Below are 22256 nucleotides of genomic sequence, written 5' to 3'. Positions count from 1 at the left end.
CTGGGCACTGGGTTGGGAAGGAGGCAGAGGGGAAACACAGACAACTCTTTGCTTGCCAGGCAAGGGTGAGGGCATCCTCCCAACCAGCTCTTCTGGGCACTGGGGGTCTGTTGTGAGTTCTGATTCCAAATCTCAGCTGACTTCCTGCAGCTGGCATCTTGCCTGTCTGTCTTGTACTATGAGAATTCTGGAAAGTCTGAGGGCTCATGTCACCCTCTTTGTTCCATCAGTGGCCAGGCCTGTGGTCCCACAGAAGCTTCACCTTCTGCTCCTCTTGGGAAAAGGGCAGGAGGTGTGCCTGGCTGCACTCTCTGCTTGGCAGAACCCCATTTGCCATCAGTCCCCAGTTAGATTTTCCGTGCCTGGTAACCATAAAAAGCAAATCTTGGGTGTAAGCAACTGTCCAAGAAAGACACAAATGCCAGTCACCCTTTCTCTCAGCCTCCCTTAAACTTTGTAAGTGGTTTTTTGCATGTTCCCACAGCTTCAGGGAACAGACCCTGGCCTCTGCCCAAAGCAATTGCTCCCACCTCTCAGTATGCTTTGTATACTGACCATGGGGAGGAAGCAGTAGCGGGCCACAGCCACAACACAACAGAAGTCCCACTGGCACCAAAGCGCCCTTATAACAGTGTTCTCTCCGTGCCTTGCTCAGTGGCTGGATGTGCAGGTTCTCAGACACTTTTGGAACCAGAGGTGTATCCTCTGTCAAGTTCCAAGAACTCCAGCCCAGGTGGGAAAAATGCTAGAGTCTGTAAAAGTCCGCAGATGGCCAGGTGCCTGTGTTGGAGGGCAGTCTTCGTGTGTGGCTTTGGAAGCCAGAGGGTCTGGCCTCAGCTCCCCTCTTGCCTAGCTGTGCTGGCTGAAGGGCTGAGTGTAGGCAATTGGGCCTGCACCTCCTGGCCCAGAACTGGCAGATCTCTCCACTAGATGGCACTCAGAGTATAATGCTTCCTCATTTTTAATTCCACTTGGAAAAAAATTGTCACTTTTTATACCATTGAAGAGCACAAATGGAACTATGACTTAAAATGTACGTAGTTGATTGATTCTACGCATGACCATCTTTGGAATTCTGTCACTTTTCCAAGAGTTGTCAAGTTCTCCCCCCTCTTTGGGTACAGGCTGAAGAGTGAGGGAACCACTGTGGCATGGCTGACCTGTGCCCCAGGCCAGCACACATATCGCCTGCAAGTGATCCCAGGTTGGTCCTACTTCCTCAACCTGCCCTGAGTTCCTGGCCTAGGCCCCGACCCCAGACATAGTGGCTGGGCTCCTTCCTGCACTGCTAGTTCACTGCTCTTAGTCTGCCACCTGGCATCCTCAGAACTGTGGGAGAAGCCCCTTGTCCTCTCAGCTGCACTAGCTGCCCCTCTCCCCGCAAGCCTGAATTTCCTCTTGACCTTTGCACATTTCCCTGGGGGAGGGCCGTGCTTGGTGCACACTGGCATGGCCCGCTTGGTGATACATCCCATTCCTGCCCCCAGGTAACTGTCCTCGGCCTAGCGAGGATAAGTCCCTCTGGTGCCTTGAACTCAAGAATAAAATGTCCCCAGACTCCTTAAGGGCAGAGACTGGACACTGCTCATCTCAGGGCCACTCAAGGCCGGCTCAAAGCTGCGGTCAAACCAGTGGTTTGCCAAGTTGGGCATGAATGGGTTTCTTGGCCTTTCTGTGATGGCGTGTTGCTGTGGTTTAAGGTAGGTCTTCTTCTTATTCATTCTTAGCCCCAATATGGCCTATAACTGAAGGCTTAGTCAGAAACTGCTGTAACAGGAAGCCCACCCTTCTGGGGTCAGGCTGACCTGGGAGGGTCCAGGTTCCCCTACCTTCCAGCTGTTTGGCCTTAGGAGATTCACCTTACCCCTCTGGCCTGACACCTACATGGGCTATGAAGGGCGGGGAGCTTTGCCAGCTGCAGCCAGAACCAAGTATGAGCCTGGAGTGCAGCCTCCCAGGCCCCATCTGAGCAGGCTGATAGGGAGCACCCCAAATCCGGAGCCCCTGGCAGAGGGGGAACAGTGAGGAACACGCTCGGGCTCCGGGCAGCACTGGCATTGTGTTCTGCTCTGCAGATAGCCGCACCACGCTCCGCAAAGGCTGACTGGACTGCTCACTGCCCACCACCCGTCTCGTTCTCCCTGAGCTGCTGAGCAGCCACATAAAGGCTGGAGGACAGAGATGGACAGCTCTGGGGAGCAGCTGTGAGGATCTGCAGGAACCTGGTGCAGAGGCAAGCTTGAGACAAAGGAGTTCAGGAACTTTCCTTTCCATAACCAAGTCCTTAGACATCCCCAGCCCAGGTGGGAAAAATGCTAGAATTTGTAGGGGGCCTCAGATGGCCAGGTGCCTGTGTTAGAGGGCAGGGTAAGCGTGTAGCCAAAAGCCAGAACACCTGGTCTCAAGCCCCAACCCCGCTGCTAGCTGTGTGTCTAGCTGGGAATTCTTTCTAATCCCCACCGTGTGCTTTTGTACAATAGTTATAACGATATTCCCTATCTTAGAGGGGCGTTGGGATTACTGTGAGAGGCAGAATAATGATCCTCAAAGATGTCCATCCTCTAATTTCTGGAACCTTGTGACTGCTACCTTGTATGGCAAAGGGCCTTCTCCTACCTCCCCCCATACCCCTGACACTGCTGGCAAGAGTCAAATAAATTCTTGTAAATAGCTCTGGCCCAGATAATGAACATGCACACAGGTGGTGTCCCTTATCTGATCTATGGGTCACACACTCAATGCCTTTCTGAATTGATGGCTGGAGTGTGTTGACCTCTACCTTCTAGTTCTAGCCTTGACTCATCACCCCTGTCCCCACGCCCGGGGCCACACCCCTCCTCTAGATGGCAGGACCTTGCCTACCTCACTACTTGCATTTCTTCTCTATCGTAATAGCTGAGACCTTTTCTCCTGGTTTCACAGTCAACCTCTGTTTTCTACTCCATACCCCAGGACCCATTCATTACCACCTTCGGATGTGCGGTTTTACTACAAAGATTCTGGCATTAGATGAAAAGGAATACCCAAATGAAATCACAGGTACTTGAATTTTGCCCAGGGGCATGCGGCTAGAAAGGGTGTTCCTGTACTCAACTTCAGCCTGTGCCCCTGGGAACTTCAGTATGGACGGTGCAAAGGTAGCCATGCCCCTGTCCCAGGCAGGATCCGCTCATACCCGATCCTAGAGAGGCCTGAGTCTGGGGTGCTCCCTCAGTGGACAGCCAACAGACAGATCAATTCTCAGAGTGGCTGGGGTGGCTTTACTGCTTTGTGACCAGTCATAGACTTACTGGCTCACAGGGCCCCAGTGAGGCCCTAGCACAGTCAGTTCAGAGCCATCATGCTGCCAGCAGCCTCCTTCCTCGAGCATCTGCAACTGTCCCTGAAGGGCTGTCTCTGTCCGCAGAGTTTGGTCCATGTGAGGGTGGGCCACAAATTGCCAGTTACTCCCCAGAAAGCAGTTCTCAATGACTGGGGGTGGGAGTGGGTGGGTAGAGCCCCAGCCTCACTTCTTGGGTGAGACCCTCTGAAGCCTGTTTTGCACTGTGCCCAGAAGCCCCTGCGGGAACTGAGCCTGGGTGCCGGCAGCAGCAATGCACTCACTAGCACGCCCTGGCTGGCTTTCCTCCCTTCCCTGACTCCCTTCCTCGTGCCAGATCCTGGTCTCAGGCTCTGCTTCTTGGGGCGGCCAAGCTAAAGGAAAGACTGCCTGGCAGCATCGCCAGCCCTGCCATGCACACCGGCTTATCTGGAAGGCACTTTTACTTAGTTCATTAGCAACAACATTGTAAAACTCGCGAGTTTAAAATGTTGTTTTGTAACTGCTAATTCGACAGCAGAGCAGTTCTTTAGGCGACATTATTCCTCTCCCTCCTGCCACATCCCAATTCTCTGCTTTGGAATTTATAACCATCCTTCTTTAAATATTCTCAGGTTGTGCTACTGTTTTTCCCTGGCTTTATTTCCAGGTATTGTGTTTACACGTTCACTCTAAGATGTTCCCATTGACTAGTTTCTTTCCTTGCATTTACTGTGAATTTAAAAATCCTCATTTTCCAGTTACCCAAGAGCTCGTTATCCAGATAATTGATAGGACTTTCTAATTTCTTCCCCATGTGAGTATCCTGTCGATTTGGCCCACATTTCCGAGTTGTGCCTGGAGACAGTGCTGTGGCTCCCGCGGGAGGAGCGTCATGAAAGGCCGTCTTTCCAAGGCCACGGGTATGGGGACACCCCCACCAGGGCAGCAGAGCTGGAAGTTGCTCAGGCCTACCTGGGCTGATCTCAAAGAGGTGCTTCCCCGGGTCCTCAGGGCCAGGAAGAAGTTCGGTCACCTGGGTCCCTTGCAGAGAAATAAATCCCTAAAAAGGAGGCAAACACAAACACAAGGAGCATGAGATAATGGGGAGGTGACTGCTGTCGTCAGTGACCCTGGAGAGCAGAGGGTTGGATCTGGGGCCCTCCAGGCCCTGGCTGGGAAGCCTGGGCCTCAGGGAGGGGCACATTCCTCCTCTCCCAGGCAGAGATGAGGCCTACTCAGGGTCCCAGGTGGACTGGGGTGGACACTGTTGTCTGCACACATGGTTGGAGGAGCTCCACTCACAGGCAGCGGCAACTCCGGAGCAGGGAGGGAGGCTCCCACCTCCGAGAGTGCCTGATCCGGTGTGCTGCCTCTGGCCTTTCTGGGCCAGCAGGGTTTTAGGCTGGTAAGCGTCAAGGAGAAGCCTGGCACTCCGGCTCCTGAGGTGACATGGGGGAAAGGACCAACAGATCTGCGTGTGTCCAGTCCTGCCACCTCTTGGCTAGGCGAGATTTCATTTCTTTACCTATGAGATAGGAGTCAGCTACCATGCACGTGGCATCCCGCACTGAGAGTGCCAGGTGCCTGGGGTGCCCGTGAAGGCATGACAGAGGGCTGCTTCACTTTTGTCTTTAATGTTGAAGTCTGGTAGCTGGGCTGAAAAATGCAGAAAAAAAGCACGGGATGTAGGGATGGGGAGGCTGGCTTTGAGTCTCAGCCTCGCACTTCCAGGCTGTATGACCTCAGGTAAGCCACTCAATGTCTCTGAACCTCAGTTTCCACATGTGCACAATGGGACACCAACTCACATGTCTCAGGAGAGTTGAGATGCCAGATTCCTATGTGGTAAGTCCTAATCGTGAAGACGAGGTGTTGTGATACTGCTGTGATTGACCCTTCCCCAGCCCCCAGGTTAGGCAGAGCCTCCTTTATCCTTCTTCCGTATGTCAGTAACTGTGAGCTCTGCTGAGGCCTTTCTTTATTTCATTCATGCTTGGTTTTGCTCAACTCAGACTTGGTATGGCTTGACTACACATTTCTGGTCCTCTCAATGGAAAACCCATTTTAAACTCTATCCCTGCAACCAACCACCTGGGTTCAAATCCTGGCTCAGCTACAGGAACATTGCTCAACCGGTCTGTGCCCAGTTTCCTTATCTGTGAAACAGGAATAATAAAGTACTTTGTGGGGATGTTTGTAGCGTCAAATGAATTAGCCCTTGGAAGTTCTTAGAGCAGTGCCTGGTACACAGTGGGAACTGTGTGTTTGCTAAGTAACTGCCTGGTATTGCTGTCTGTCAGGGCTCCACACTTAGTGGGGCACAGCATCCCTGTGCCTGCATTTGCCCAGGTGAGGGGCAAAGTCACCTGCTATATCCAGGTTGCCTCCTGCTCCCACCTCTATGAGTGCTCACAGAGCACCCCCTTCCATATTTTCCAGGCAAATCCTGCCTTTCACAGGGTGATGGGAGCCTCCCACGTGCTGCTGGAATCTTGCACTGCAAGGACACGTGGAAATGCCTCTTCTCATTTAAGCAACATTAATGCAGAAAGGCAGAACAGCGTCTTTACCCGCAGATGCTTGCTTTAGAGGAATTACAGCAATAAACCAGAGAACCAGCTGGTAATCTTTGTAACTGAATTAACAGTTACTTTCTTGTTAGAGAACTTGGAGCTACTGGAAATAAATTAGGACTGCAGCCCCAGGATGGAGAAATGTGCTCATTAGAGGGCGTGGGTGAGATCCATCACTGGCTAATGGGATGCATCTCGGGCATTTGCTATTTCAGTAACCGAGTTTCTGTGTAATTCTGGGTACTCTGTTGTTTTTTTCTGTGTCCCAGTATCTGCCATCCATACAAAGAGAGTAACAATATTGACATTGACATTGCTTTCTACTACAGCTAAATGAAAAAGCAGTAATAGCTTCTGTTTATGAAAACTGTACTATATTTCTGGCTCTTTGCCTAAATTATTGGATTCAATATAGAGGGCCAGGGAGGTAGGTACCACTGTCTGTCTTCCCAGACAAGCAGACAGAGGTCAGAGAGGTGAGATGCAACCATCCCTGTGCCCACCGCCCACAAGGGTGTGCTGGGGACGTTGTGTGCCTGCTGCTGAAACCCCAGGCTTTACTCTTTGCTTCCTTTATCATGGCAGCCACCAGCTGACTTTGTTTGCAAGAAGCCACAGTGGAGAGCTGGGCTGCGACTGTGGGATCCACTGCTAACTTCTCAGGGAAATCCCAGTGTGGCCCCCACCGCTGCAGGGGGTTCTACCCTTGGCTGCCCAGATTCCTCTGCCTCCCACAGGTCAAGAATGTGGCTTTGATCCCAGGGGCTTCAGGACTCGGTGGGGGGAGGGGGCCTGGGTAGTAAAGGGAGTCTGCTCTCCAGTCCCTGCTATGACATTTGTTAAATCTATGATGAAAAGACGTGAATGGAGTCAGAATGTAGGATTCAGCTGAGACGCTCAGGTTAGGGATCAACCTTGAGCATGGCTTGGAGTCACCTCCGGTCTTGTTAAAACATGGAGAGCCTGGTGTTTTGGTGGTGTTTAACAATGAGTTCTCTGAGAAAAATAAAGTACCTTGATTTGGAGTGTTTGCTAACCTCAGTGATATAAATACCCTCCCCTTCCATGGCCTATTTTATGACATAATTGCATGTGGAGCTGAGAAGAGATGGATGCACTATAGTGTTTGCACCACACAGATGCAACAGAGGTCAGTAACTGCCAGAGCTTAAGGCATAGTATGTGAAGTCATAGTACGTGAAGTTAGGAAATGATATATTTTGAGTACTTTTTAGCTTTTGTTTTTACTATAATGTATTTATTGGTAGGTTTTTGTGATTTTATTTTATTTTTTTGAGACAGGGTCTTGCTCTGTGGCTGAGGCTGGAGTGCAGTGGTGAGATCTTGGTTCACTGCAGCCTCGACTTCCTGGGCTCCAGTGATCCTCCCATCTCAACCTCTAATTGGGATCACAGGTGTGTGCCACCACGCCCAGCTAATTTTTGCTATTTTTAAATTTTCAGTAGAAATCGGGTCTCCCTATGTTGCCCATGCTGGTCTTGAACTCCTGGGTGCAAGCAATCTTCTTGGTTTGGCCTTCCAAAGTGTTGGGATTACATGCATGAGTCACTCCACCCAGCCTGATTTAACTTCTAATAGTGGAAGGGTTGAATCAGAATAATGCTGGACCCCACCCTCGAGTTTCTCACTCTATAGGTCTGGGGAAAGTGGGACCATTTGTTATTTCTAACCATTTTTCTGATGCTGCGAGCCCTGGGGAATACACTTTGAGAACCACTGGTCTGGGGCACTAAGGGAAGGTGGCCAGAGGATGAGGCCTGTTCCGTGAGCTCACTCAGCACTTCTGTCTCCTCACCTGGAAAATGAGGACAATAATAGTTTCTGCTTCGTGAGGCTGTCTTGAGGATTAAATAATTTGATATCTGGCCCCAGTGGCCTTAGTGAGCCTAGTTTTTGCCAAGATTCTGTGCTTTGGGCACATGCAGGTGACAAGGACCAGTACCTGCTTCTAACACCTCAAACAGTGCCCTCAACTACGAGGGTCTTGGAAATTCTAGGAGCGCAAAGTGAGTATCGGCACTTTGCCCCTTCCTACTATAGTACCAGGTCAGGGCTTGACTGTTTGTATCTGGGAGGGAATCAGGCACACAGTCTGCACCTAGAACTGCACAGTTTGCAGATGGGCACCTGGGTACAGAAAGAGTGTACTGGCTCCAGGCACATGATAGATTTCCACAAATGTCGGGCCATTTCCCCCTTCCTCATTCATCCGAGCTCATGTTCATTTGCTCTGTTAGGGAATTGCTCACCTATGTATCTAAGTTTCTCCTGAGAGGCGGCAGCTGACTGAATGCATCCGTTGCTCCACACAAATGCAGTCCATTGGTGTAAGTAGCTAATGGATAAAGAATGTGCCATTCTGTCTTCATCTAGGAGGGCTCAGTATTTTCAAGTTTTAGATATTGCATAATTGCTCTCAAAAAGTCTTTATCAAATTATATCAAATTATGTTCCATTAAAAGTGTATGAGAATGCCCATTTCTGTATGCTGTTCCCCTTGCATGGTCATTAAGTACTGACTGTCCTTTTAAATGAAGACTCTTATGACATATTTATTGACCATTTGTATTTCTTCTATTAATTCCTTGTTAACACCCTTTACCCATTTTTTCTATTGGGTTGCCTTTTATTTTAACAATATATTTTATTTATTTATACTGGATAACCCAATATATCAAAAAATCAGCATTACAACAAGTAACCAATATAAAATTATCAATGAAATAGTTTACATCTTTTATAGTAAATATTTGGAATCCACTTATAGCATATCAGATTTACATACCAAATTTTTATCAAATACATGTGATCTGTATTTAGATCTTATCAAATTTGAAGTAGATTCACGGGCCCAAATTGGTTCAGATATACTGTAGTAGGTAGAATAATGGCTCCCCAAAAGATGTGCCTGTCCTAATCCCTGGAACATGCGAATATGTTATGTCACATGACAAGCATTTAACTAAAGTTTCAGATTGAATTGAAGTTGCTAACCATCTGACCTTAAATCTAGTAGTATTAGAACTCCAACTTGATTATTCTATTTCAAATTTATCTGGCTATTCTAGGCCCTTTAAACTTCTATACGAATTTTAGAATCAGCTGGTCAATTTCTATTAATAGAAAAATGCCTCCTGGGATTGTGATTGGGATTGCAAAGATCGATTTGGGGAGAACTGGCACCCTAACAATAATAAGTCTTCTGATCAATGAACACAGTATAACTCCTCATTTATTCAGAGCTTTCATTTTTCCCAACAGTAATTTGTAGTTTTTAGTGAACAAGGGATGATATGCATCCCTAAGTTTATCAGGAATCAATATTGAATTTTGTCAGATGCTTTTTCTGAAGCTATTAGGTGATTATTTTTTCTCTTTCTTCACTCATTAATATGATAAATTACCTTAATTTTTAAACATTAAATCAACCTTGCATTTTTGAGATAAACCCCACTTGGTCATTATGTATTTTCTTTTTTATGTACTGTTGGATTCAAGTTGATAAAATTTGGTTGAGAATTCTTTCAACTGTGTTCACAAAGAATATTGATGTATAGTGCCCTTGTCTTGTAATGTCTTTGGCTAGATTTATATAGGGGCAAGGTTAGCCTCATAAAATGCATTGGCAAATATGCTCATTTTGAAATAGAATAATAAAGCTGGAGTTCTAATACTACTTGATTTTAAGATAGTGTAAAGCTACAGTAATCAAAACAATGAGAAATTAGCATTAAAATTGATTAATGAAACAGAATAGAAAGGCCAGAATAGACCCATATATACCTCCACATCTCTCTCTCTCTCTTTCTCTCTCTCTCTCTCCACATATGGATAATTGATTTTGACAAAGGTGTAAAGGCTAGTCACTGGAGGAAAGATAGTGTTTCAACAAATGACGGTGGAACAACTGCATATTTGTGTACACACACACAAAAAATGAATCTCAGTTCATACCTCACACCATATATAAAAATATACTCAAAATGAATGATATACCTAAATGCAAAATCTGAGACTATAAAACTTCTAGTAGAAAACCTTTATGATTTTGGATTAGACAAAGAGTTCTTGCATATGACATCAAAGTTTGACTCGAAAGAGAACAAATTTATAAACATGACTCATTTAAATTAAAAAAACTGCCTTTCAAACACATTAAGAGAGTGAAAAGACAAATTACATACCGGGAAAAATATTTGAGTATCATCTATCTGATAAAGGACTTGTACCCAAAATACATCATCAAAATTCTATAATAAGGGAACAATCCAATTTAAATAAATAGGCAAAAGATTTAAACAGGTAATTATCATAGAAGATACAGGGTTGGAAGATAAGCTCATGGGATGATCTTCAACATTATTATCAGGTAGGAAAATGCAAACTAAACCCATAATTGGATACCACTACATACCTATTAGATAAAATAAAAAGACTGACCAGAATAAGTGTGGGTGCAGAGGACCTAGAATTTTTGTACACTGTTGGTGGTAATGTTAAATGACAATCACTTTGGAAAAGAGCAGTCTCTTAAAGAGTTAAACATAGGCTGGGCTCGGTGGCTCACACCTGTAATCCTAGCACTTTCGGAGGCAGAGGCGGGCAGATCATAAGTTTCGGGAGTTCGAGAAAGCCTGGCCAATACAGTGAAACGCTGTTTCTACTAAATAAAATAAAATAAAATAAAATAAAATAAAATAAAATAAAATAAAATAATCCAGGCATGGTGGCACGCAACTGTAGTTCCAGCTACTTGGGAGGTGGAGGCAGGAGAATTGCTGGAACCCGAGAGGCAGAGATTGCAGTGAGCCAAGATGGCACCACTGCACTCCAGCCTGGTTGAAAAAAGAGTTAAACATACACCTGGGATATGATCCAGCCATTCTCCTCCTATGTATTTACGCAAGAGAAATGGAAGCATATTTCCATACAGAGATTTGTATACAAATCTTCTCAGTTTTATTTCTAATATCCAAAAATTGTCTGCAACCCAAATGGCCATCACCAGGTGAATGATAAGCAAACTGTGGGACCTCCATGCAGTGCATTACTACTCAGCAATACCAGTAATGAACTCTTAATGCATGCTGTAACATGGATGCCTCTCTAAATAATTATGCCTAGGGAAAGAAGGCAGACAACACACACTGTGTGATTCCATTTCTATAAAATGGTAGAAAATGAGAAATAAGCAGACCAGCCTGGGGCTAGGGGTCAGGAGGGGCAAAGGAAATGCGAGGAGGGATTACAACAGAATACAAGGAAGCTTTTGGCAGTGCTGGATATGTTTGTTGCCTTGATTGTGGTGATAGTGTCACAGATGTACGTCTATATTAAAACTTACCAAACTGTGTTCATGAAATACGTGCAGTTCATTGTATGTCAATTATACCTCAATAAAGCTGTTAAGAAAAACCTGATATTTGATTCAGTTATCAAAAAAGTTTTAGGTATATGTACTTCCTAATAGATTACTATAAAAGTGGTGGCTCAAAACAAGATAAATTCATTTTCTTACAGTTCTGGAGGTCAGAAGTCTATAATGGTCTTACTGGGTGACACTCAATAGCTGGCAGGGCTGTTCCTTCTGGAGCTCTAGGGGAGGATCTGTTTCTCACTTTTTCAACTTTTAAAAGCTTCCTGAACCCTTCCACTGTCTTCAAAGCCTCACATCTTCAAATTGCTCTCTGACCTCCTTGTCTGCCTCCCTTTCCACTCTAAAGAACCCTTGTGATTATATTAGATTCACCTGGATAATCCAGGATAATTTCTTTAAGGTTAGAGGGTTAGCAACCTTAATTCATTCTGCAACCTTAATTAAATGCTTATCATGTAACATAACATATTCGCATATTCCAGGGATTAGGACAGGCACATCTTTTGGGGAGCCATTATTCTACCTACTACAGTATATCTGAACCAATCTGGTCACGTGAATCTACTTCAGATTTGATAAGATATAAATACAGATCGCATGTATTTGATAAAAACTTGGTATGTAAATCTGATATGCTATAAGTGGATTCCAAAGATTTACTATGAAATATGTAAACTATTTCATTAATAATTTATATTGATTACTTGTTGAAATGCTGATTTTTAGACATATTGGGTTATCCAATATAAGTAAATAAAATATGTTGTTAAAAGACAACCCAATAGAAAAATGGGTAAAGGGTGTTAACAAGAAATTAATAGAAGAAATACAAATGGTCAATAAATACGTCATAAGATTCTCAATTTAAAAGGCCGTCAGTACTTAATGATCATGTAATAGGAAAAGCATGCAGAAATGGGCATTCTCATATACTTTCGATGGAGCATAATTTGATAAAGACTTTTTGAAAGCAATTTTGCAATGTCCAAAACAATTTTAAAATAAAATGTCCTGTAACCTTGTGTTGAATTTTAAGAATTTGTCCTAAGGAAAAGCGAATGCATAAAAACGTATGCATAACAATCCTCAGTGTAACCTTTTTTACTGCACAAAATGTGAAACAACTTGTTCCTCGGTCATAGGAGAGTGATTAAATCATTTCTGGTAAGACCATATCAGAATGAGGTACATACCAAAGGTTTCTAAGATGAATTGCTAAGAAATAAGAACATCAGAAAAATAATATTAATACAATTTCATCCCAATGTCTGTTACTGTCCTCTCCCCAGAGTCTACAAGTTACATGTTAACCTATAGAAATAGCAGGGAAAACTTACCCTCTGGGAGGGAGTGGTGGGAATGGTGAAGGAGCTTTCATGTTCTGCTCTGTAATGCTTGCATCAACATAAAATTTAAATAATGTTAAAGTTGAAAAGAAAAGCCGTCAGCTAATGCATGCAGCACTTCCCATGCCCCAGTCATGGGCTGCTGCCATCTGATTACCATCATACTCTCCAACCTCATGTGTCAGGACCAAGTCAGCCTGCACAGTGTTTCTGCAGCCTGGAATGCCCATCTATCATTTCCAGAAAACAAAGAGTGATTTTTCCCTCTCTCTTCTACAAGCATTTAGGGTGACAGTCCCCTCAAGCTTCCTCAGACTGAAATCAAGTGGCGAGTACTTTCCAGGTCCTCTGATCAGAGTCTGCAGACACCCCTGCCTGCAGGGAGCCCCTGCTCACATCAGGATGCTGCCACAGCTCACTTTGCAAAGAATGATACGTCTTGGGAACAGTTCCCAGAACACTGGATGATCTGGAAGACTCAGCTTAGTCCAGAGGAAAAAATGAGATTAACAATAGCAGTATCGACAAAGATTTCTACTCACATGTCTCTAGTCAGATGCCTCACACCCAGAACTCACTCAGATTGTAAAAAGATAATCACTCATTACATTATAAATCTGAGATGGTGTGAGACCGTCATGGACACTTCACAGATTTTAGCCTCAGACAGATCTGGTTTCAATCCTGACACCACTGCATAGTGATAATACATGTCAGGACAAGTACAGACTCAGTTTTTCTCTCTGTTAAATGGGGTAGTGCCATCTCCCTCACAGATCTATGAGAATTGAATGGGATGAAGTGAGCAGAGAATGTGGACTGAGGCTGGGCTTTAGCAGGTATCCAGGACGACAGCATCTTAAGAAAGGGCCATGCTGCAGAGGTTTAGTGTGAGCTCATGACTGGGGGCAGGGTCAGACAGGTCCTCCACCACCAACAGCTGTGCAACCCGGGCGAATCTCCGTTTCCTCCTCTGCAACATGGAGGTGTTTTGAGGATTTCCCCAGGCTTAGTGCCCGGTGAGAGTAAGTGCTGTTTCTGTGATTATGCATTATTACAGGGTCAAGAAGTAGAGTCTGTGCATGAACATTTTATAGAAGTGGGAATAGATAGAAACACTGAGAATTATTATACGGGTTTGTAATTACTGTGACATTACGTAGAATACAGACAGGTGTGTTCCACCTTTCACAGGCTGAGGCCTTGTTTCTTTATCTGTAAAAATGAAGATATTTGTCTCAGATTCATCACTGGATCATCTGAGATAGCGCTGTACAAGCACCAAGGGTCTATAGGCCTATACAAATATGAATTCTTATCATAATTACGGCTTCAAACCCCATTTTGGTCACTGTATCACTTGTTTGGTCTGTTCGTAGGAATAATCTCCCCTCCTCTAATAATATCATTGCTTGTGCCATGAAATGAGTGTGCAACAGACTTCAGGAGTCCTAGCATGGGGAAGGTAGTGCCCTGCTTCCTGGTGTGTGATGACTGTCCCTGGGGACCTTCTGCAGGGCTCAGGATGTCTGCAGTCCTCCCATTGGCCTGCCTTTGAAGTTTGTGATAGTTTGAGGTCTTTGCTGTCTGAATTCAGCTCTTCTCAACCTGATCAAAGACTGGCTCTCTGGGAAGGCTTCATTTTTCACCTTGTGTAGGAGACTGCCTGAAGAAACAGTTTCTAAAATACTTTTTAACAAGTCTTTTGATAAGATCCTCGACAGCAGCATCTTGGAAAACTGTAGGCATGTTTTAGAAAGCAATTACTCAGGGTTCCTTATCTCTGGTAATTCTGACTGGGGCCTCAGATCAATCTTAAAAAGCTTTATCCATCTGACACCCAACCAGGAACTGAACCTGTGAGTTTTACATAAATAATACAGATCAGAATGAAGTTCAGTGCCAAGGAGGGAAGCATCCTCCCTGTTGCCTTATCACAGGAGCCTGTAGCCATGCCCCAGGACTGTCCAGAATGCAGACTTTAAATGGCAGTGTAAAAATTGGAGACAAATGGGTTTTTGGTTGAGGAATGTTTGCTCCTTAAGGAGTGGAGACAAATCATTTGTCTAGCCTCTTTCCTTGCTGATGACTTTCTCCTGAAGCTTCTTCCAACAGATTCCACAGTGACGCTGTCACCTGAGAACTCCAAATGCACTTGCTATGATCCACATGTCGGCAGTCAGCAGATCAGCCCTGGGAGTGCCCTACTTCTGTGTCATGAGGCTACAAGTGTTCCTCTTAGAAAATCTTCAGCACACGTGGTGTGCTACAGGGACAGTGTGTTGAGGTCAGCACCATGTTCTGCCGAGAGTAGGGGCTTTAAAGTCAGAGCACCAGCTCCCTGCACCTTCCTGATCCTTCCCAACTGGCTACCGCCCCTAAAGCCCTTACTCCCAGGCCTGCACAGCTCAGGCCTTGAGCCTGTGGAAGTCCAGCTGGGAGCCATGAGTGACCCCAGGACCTGGGGCCTGAGACTTGGGACAGACTTTCAGGATAAGCTGGAAGCCCTGGTGGAGCCCTCAAGAGCCTTCAGGTCTCAGAGCTAACAGCCTCTTCCAAACTCCAGGGAGTGCCCTTTCCAGGGTGAGTGGGTCCTCTTTGCTAAGTCCTGGTTGCTCTGTGGTTAGTTCCATGGTAAGCCAGGACCTCGCACTAGACTCCGTGCCAAACAGCGTGCCCCTGACTTGCCCCGAGTCACTCCTGGTGTTTACCCCTTCAGGCAGCCTCATCTCACTGGATTCCTGAGCCCTGCAGAAGACCCTCCAGTTGAGGCTGCACTGGTAGTCCTCACCCAGTGGCCTTGGGCTCAGCCTCTCTTCCTTTCAGTCCTGTCATTCATGTGAGCATTCTAATGCCCACGACCATGCTCATGAGAATGAGATGCCATGCCACATTCGGAAGAGTCACTGGTACTAGTGTCCTGATCTTGGTGGCAGCCCGGGGCTGGGGGCTGAGTAGTGCTGCAGGGACGTGGCAGGATTAATGTAGGAATGACCAGTGAATAGAATGCTTACCCCAGGGACCTCCTGAATCCTCTAGTGTTTAGCTTGCCCTGGGAGAAGGGAGGAGAGGCCAAGGTGCACGTGATTTTACAACACATTTGGGACAGACCATTAGTGTCACCAAATCTCCATGGGTTGCTCTCCAAGTGTCCTCTGTGCTTATGCTGGGGCCATGTGACAGGGTTCTGGCCAGTGGGATTAGGCAGGAGTGACAGCCTCCACTTTCAGGCCTGGTGCTTTAAAAACTGCCAGTGACCTCCAATCTTCTCTCCTACCTCTCCTGCTGAGTTAACCTTGGGGACCACAGAGACAGATTAGGCCAACATCTGGCCCACCGTGGACATTACTGCAGCAAGAGGTAAACTTTTATTGTCTGTAGCTGCTGGTATCTTGAGGACATTGAACATTGTTCATTGTACTAATTAGATGTTATTCTGCGAAAATAAGCGTTAGAGAATTTTGTCCTGAGCTGATCACCTGGCCACATGCACAAAGAAGTTATAAAATCATAGCACTAATTAAAAATTGTATTTCCATGCTGCTATATCCATTTAGCTAATAATGATGATTTCCTTAGTCCTTGGATTGGATGTTGGGAAAAAGAAAGGAGAGGTCAGACTCATCTACTTTGATGCTAGGGGCCTTGGGGCAATGGGAGCTGTCTTACTCTGATGGTTACAAGAACTGAGCATGGTATGTCTAGGTTCTGGATCAAGCTGTGGTGGTTGTGTAGTACCCGCTTCCTACCTGACCTTTTGGACTGAAACATTGGAAGGAGCCCGGAAAAGACTGATCTAGATCACTGTCCAAGAGGGGTTGTGGCCTCATGCCCATTACTGGCTGAATGACATCCCCTGGGCAGCATGAGATCCTGGGAGTGTGCAAATGACCCTGCTTCCTCCTTGGCTCACTGGACCACCCATTAGGCCTCTTTGTCCCCTGAAATATCCAGTGTTTCATGTGAAGAGGTAGGGGGAAACTCAGATAAGCCAAGTCCCTCTGGCTTCCCATGGTGTTTGGTGGCTGCATCAGACACCACAGTTGAGGCAGGTGTGTTCACAGGGAACCAGCCCCCAGAGGGCACATGCTCTGAGCCTCTCCAGAAGGGAGTGGTCACCCACTTCTTTCTAGTATTCTCTCTTATCTGGGACTAAGGTGAATGTGGGTGTTGACTGCTGTACCACTGTGATGCTCGGCCTTCAGAGCCTGCCGGCTGGGTGTGAAACAGCCTCTCCTGTTCTTCCAGAGCTGGGAGGTCTTGGTAGGTGCTGACTGGCTCGCATCCCCACCAGGAGGAGCCCATGGGGACACAGGCCTCTCCACTGCCTGGGTTGGCACACTGAACACAGGCCTGCTCTTCCATGCCACGGTCCTTGCCATGTTTTCCAGGGTTGCAGTGTTTCCAGCCTTCTCTGTCCATGATGAACAGACCCAGCTGCTCAGACTGGGAGCACTGGTGCTGTCTGGAGTCCTGTCCTGAGCCTAAGAGCATACTCTCTTGGAAGATTTTTTTCTGCTCAAAATACACCTTTGGGACATGCTGATGCTAGGTCCAGGGCCCCTCCTTGGAGTGGGTGGGGCCCTCCTTTGGCCAGAAATGGTTTAATTCTGTGTTATTTCTGGAAGGCCCTGAAACTAGTGCCATGCTCTGGGGTATATGGTGTCTCTGTGAGAGAGCCTGCCATGCTGCTTAGTTGGGCACAGGTTAGCCTGAGTGGCGTGGTCTAGACACTTTTGCATTGACCAGCCCTGGCTGTGCAGGCTGATCTGCTGGGCTGACTGCTGCCAAGGGTTTGGCATTTTGCTGAGGAAGGCACTCCTCATCCCCATCTCTTGCAAAGGCCGCAGTCCATTTGGGCAATGTACCCATCGTCCTCGGCAGCCCTTCCAAACCACCTCCATTGTGCTGATCAACTGTAACTCGGTATTCCACCAATGCATTAAGGAGCTAGAATGCTCCGAACACAATGAAAAGTAAGTTATACTCTTCTGCACAATGAATAAAATATGCTTCCCATGCTGCTTTAATTCATTTTTCTGCCTTGTAATTGATAAAACATGTAATTTAACAATCAGTCTTCTACCTATTACTGTAAATTAACTGGGTTGAGATGAAAGCCAAAGGATTGCTCTGTTATGAGTGGGAGACATTTAAGTGCTGTAAACTAGTATCTGTGCTGACTTAAATTAGCAGACTCCAAGAGAAGCTCATTACTACCAGTAACGCTGGAGGAAACACAAAAGTCATTTTTAGAAGGTGAAGACCCGTCTTGTAGGCAGTGTAGCTCTGGATGCAAAACAATTAGGGGGCAATGAAGACACTGTCACTTGTGATTTATTTACTCTTGAGGTGTCATCAGGCCCCTTCTAACTTGATTCCTTTTCCTGGAACAGTGGCAGAATTTTGCTCTCCATACGTTAGTGCCCAGATGTTGCTGATGCAGTCATTTCAGGGGCCCGCTCTCAGAACCCTGCAGGATGGTATCATATAAACCTGAAAATGTGTTTTTGTATGATTACTTAAATCTTGCGTTTTTCTTTGACATGCAGAAAAAAATGGTTTTAACTAAATATTGTTTGGAATTTGTTTAAAAACACGGCTGTTACTGCCAATTTCAATTTAGTAAATAAATTTATATTTGATTTAAAATAACTTGCTTGAATAGAATTTTCATTTTGATATGTTTAATAGTGGGAAGTTATGGTTCTCAAATAGCTGCAAAAATATAGCATCCCTTTAAAAAAAGCCATGAAGTCTCATAGTTGAGCCTAAATAAATGATACCTCTCTCTTTTTTTATGACTCCAGTGAGTAATTCTTCACCAAAGAAGCATTTCAAGTTGTCCCCCAGGACATTTTAAACAAGAAAATATTTATTGCTTAATTTTTCTTCTGCTGCACTAATAGGAGTGTGAAGCTTGATTCCTAATTAACTCAAGGTGCTCTCTAACGTGCTGCAGAAGACACTTTTCAATAATTGCTGGCTCATCCTGGGGCAGAGAGGGGCTGTGGGATGCATCCGTGCCTTTCTTTTATGCTCAGGTTTGTTTTGCCTGAGTGCAGATGGATCGACTGAAATTTGCTGTGGCAAGATCTATGGGAGCAGCTTGGCAGGTAATAAGTTGCTTGTTCTTTTGTGGACAGAGACTTGCAGGTGGGAAGTAGGAAGGAGGGAGTGAAGTCATACTCTTCAGGGGTTCTCAGGAGATCACGGGCAAATTCATCAAGAGAAATGAGATCCATGGGTGATCCCATCTTCAAGGGCCCCATGACATCAAGGTCTGTATTCATCAGCTCTCTTGCCACCAACTGTGTCTCCCTGGAAACCTTCAGCCAGCCCAACTAGGGAGCCAGGCTTCCAAACGCTCCGCACAAAATGACCACCGAGGACCGCCAGGGGAGCCCACAGCAGGGCTTCTGGGAAGCTGACCTGCTCTGGCCAGACCCTTAGAGCGTACCGGCATCTTTGGCCTCATTTTTTGCTCATCTAGGGTGGAACTTCTGAAAACTACTATGGTTTAGCTGAATGTAGTTCTATGTCTCCATTTCTCTTTGCCTTATATGGTCTCGGCTGAACTTTTGGCTTTCAGAGTTGAGAGGGCTCTTGGAGATCGTCTCTCACCAACTTCTTACCCAATTGCCAGCTCTTCTCCAAGCCACTTAGCCAAGCGATGATTTGGCCTCTACTTGTCTAGCACCAGGGACTGAATCTCACTACCACCCAGTAGGCCACTCCATCAGAATGAAATATGGAATGGAAGGCAGAGGGCAAATTGGGGAGTCCATCCATTTGTCTTCTGGTCTTGGTCATAAGAGGATTCAGTGCTTTATATACTACCTTCGGCAAGATTTCTTTTCTCCAGATGACTTATTCAGTTATTCCTCCTATGGACAGGAATTCAGACCCCTCTCCACCCTTGCTGCCCTGTTCCTGAGAATATAGTGGCTTGAGGGGACCCTCACTCTCCAGAGTGACCTGGTCTGACCATGGACAAACTTGGCAAGGCTTCCCCTCCCTTCTTCTAATTTCTCCGCATCTTAAGAAAGTCACCTAACCTCTTTGTGCCTCAGTTTCCTTATTGGGCCAGTGGTGATAATACTCATTCCTAAATTGTTTCAATCATTTACTGCTGTGTAAGAAAACTCCAAAACTTATTGCCTACAAAACAGTGATTCATCATTTGTCATGATTCTGTGGCAGGGATCAGTGGGTGGTTCTTCTGTTCCATATAGCATGGTCCAGAGTTACTGACACAGCTGTATTAGGCAGGCAGCTGAGCTGGGCTAGAGGTCCAGGAAGGAAGGCCTCACCCATTCATCTAGTCTGTGTGGTCTTTCTCACCTCTATGCTCCTTTACCATTCTGTGGTCTGTTCAAGCATTCTGATAGCATGGTGGCAGCTTTGCAGAGCAAAGCAGAAACTTGTTTGGCTTCTTAGGGATGCGAACTAAAAATAAAATCCTAGGGCCCCCACCTGACTGAATAAATACACTCTTGGCCAAGGGGAACCTAGAGAAACCTTAAAAACTGAGTTCCTGGCCATGATAGGAGGCCAGGCATGCCTTGTTATATCCCCTCCCTTCTTCAGTTTAGACACAACATCTGACCAGCATTAATGTTACAGTAGCGATCATTCGACTAACTTTATGGCAATAAGATACTAAAGTATAAATAAGACCCAGGGCCATTCAGCCAACAGTTAGGTCACACACCCCTACACTTAAAGAATAAATGATGATCTAAGTGCAACAGGGTTTTCTTTTTCCCTAGCAGTTAAACAGGCACTGGTCCCAAGAAACAAGTGCTAAAACAATTGTAGCTCACCATTAGACCTTAACTAACTGATCCCCAATCCCTGGTCTACAAGTTGCAACTACAGCTTTGATTGGACAAGACACAGATGTCAGTAACGCTCCTGTTAAAAGATGACCAATCACTGGTTCTGACCGGTTAGCAAGAGGCTGCACACGGAGTGCCTTCATGTCCCTGCTTCACCTACTGCTGTATAGGGCCTACCTGTAATGCATTTAAATGTTAAGCCTCTACTCCATAGTGAATATGGGTCACATGGACGCATGATATTCAGTAGGCATGCATCAGGATCCTCTTTGTGAATATTCATAGCTCTTCCTGTAAGCCTACTTAGCTAATCTGTTCAGTGTAAATTCTTGCCTTCCCTCAAAGTGCCTGCATTTCAGAGTCTACCAGGGGCTATGCTTCCCAGCCTGCAGGTGGCCAGCCTGCAAGTTGCAACCCTTTATGAAAAATAAAGTCTCCTTCCTAAATTTATAAAGTATGTGATTTTTAAGTTAACAGAGACCACACCTGGAAATTGTACAGCATCTCTTCTGTCTTATTCTGTTTGTCAAAGTCACAAAGACAGCTCAGATTCAAGGGGAAGGGAAATACTCTGCTTGCTGGGAGAAGCGGCAGGAATGAGTGGCAGCCATCTTTGGGATTATCTACAATGTATCTTGCAGGGTTGCTGTGGGAATTAAAGCAAGCTAATACATGAAAAACACTTAGAACAGAGCCTTGTTCATCAGACACATAAAAGTTGGTTTTCATTTAGATTCAAACTGTGGATCAAACTCATGAAGTAAGGCAGAGGCAAGGTTGGAGCCGTGCTGCCTGCCCCTAGAAGCCACTGTTCGATTGTGTTGGATGATTTGCTAAACCTTCACTGGGTAAAGTTCCACCCAGGGGAGAAGGCTATCACTAGGGTATTTCCTGCTTGGTTAAGCTTACTCTAATCATGGTCCTATAAGGTAGGTCTGGTTATTCTCAACTTACAAGGAGGAAGCTGAGGCTAAGGGAGTGAAATATCTTCTCTAGTTGCCAGCTAGAACCATCCTGGTTATTCACCAGAAATCTGCCATTTTTTTTTCTATCATGCAAGATCCCGTAACATGATGTGCTAAAATGTAGACACTAGGTATTTGTGGCAGACCTACCACCCACTAGTCTGGACTCCTAATCAAGAAAGGGAGTGAGGACCATCTGTAGGGCTGGTCTCAGGGAGCCCTGAGTGTTCAGGCAATCATTGTTTTCTAGATCTGCAACTTCCTTTTTGTATTTCATATTAGATGGCTTTGCATGCTTCTTGAAGGTCTTTCATTTCAGAACTCATTCTAAGGATTATAAGAATTTTATCTCTGAGTGTCTAGGGAGCACTGACAACACCATCAACCACAGCAACTTCCATTTGTCCAATGCTTAGTGAAGCCACAACCTCAAAACACCATTCCAAAAGTAGGAACAAGAGGGCTTCAATGATCTTCCCAAATCTATAGCCAGTAAGTGGTATAAATGGGACTTGAAACCAGGTATTCTAATTCCAAATATTATGTTTTATTCCATTACAGTTTGCAAGTTTCCATTCTATCTTTTTGAGCCCCACATTCTCCACCAGTGCAATGGAAATTGATTGTACCTGGCTTTGTGGAAATGTTATCTGAATGTTTATTGGACAAGTGTTCATTGAGCTTTGACTATGTGTCAGGCATTGTTCTGGATACCGAGACACAGAAATAAACAAGACAGACAAAAACCTTACCTTGATGAGCTTATAATCTAATAGGGAAGGCAGTCAATAAGCTCGTTGCCAACCCTCAGGCACTTAACAAAAACAATAAA

General features: G+C 45.5%; 1 protein-coding gene across 14 annotated transcripts in view; it reads right to left on the bottom strand.

Annotated features, from left to right (window-relative positions):
- Positions 1-22256, bottom strand: part of ARHGAP22 (Rho GTPase activating protein 22) — a 211325-nt gene that overhangs the window by 104009 nt on the left and 85060 nt on the right. For all 14 annotated transcript variants that reach the window (XM_074382137.1, XM_074382132.1, XM_074382135.1 and 11 more), the window contains one exon: positions 4274-4361. In XM_074382137.1, coding sequence (XP_074238238.1) covers positions 4274-4361 — 88 coding nt within the window. The remainder of the gene's footprint in view (positions 1-4273; positions 4362-22256) is intronic.

This window comes from Saimiri boliviensis, chromosome 12, assembly GCF_048565385.1.
Source record: "Saimiri boliviensis isolate mSaiBol1 chromosome 12, mSaiBol1.pri, whole genome shotgun sequence".
NCBI classification, from domain to species: domain Eukaryota; kingdom Metazoa; phylum Chordata; class Mammalia; order Primates; family Cebidae; genus Saimiri; species Saimiri boliviensis.
Note: the sequence above shows the minus strand (reverse complement) of the source record. Positions and strands in the feature narration are given on the sequence as shown.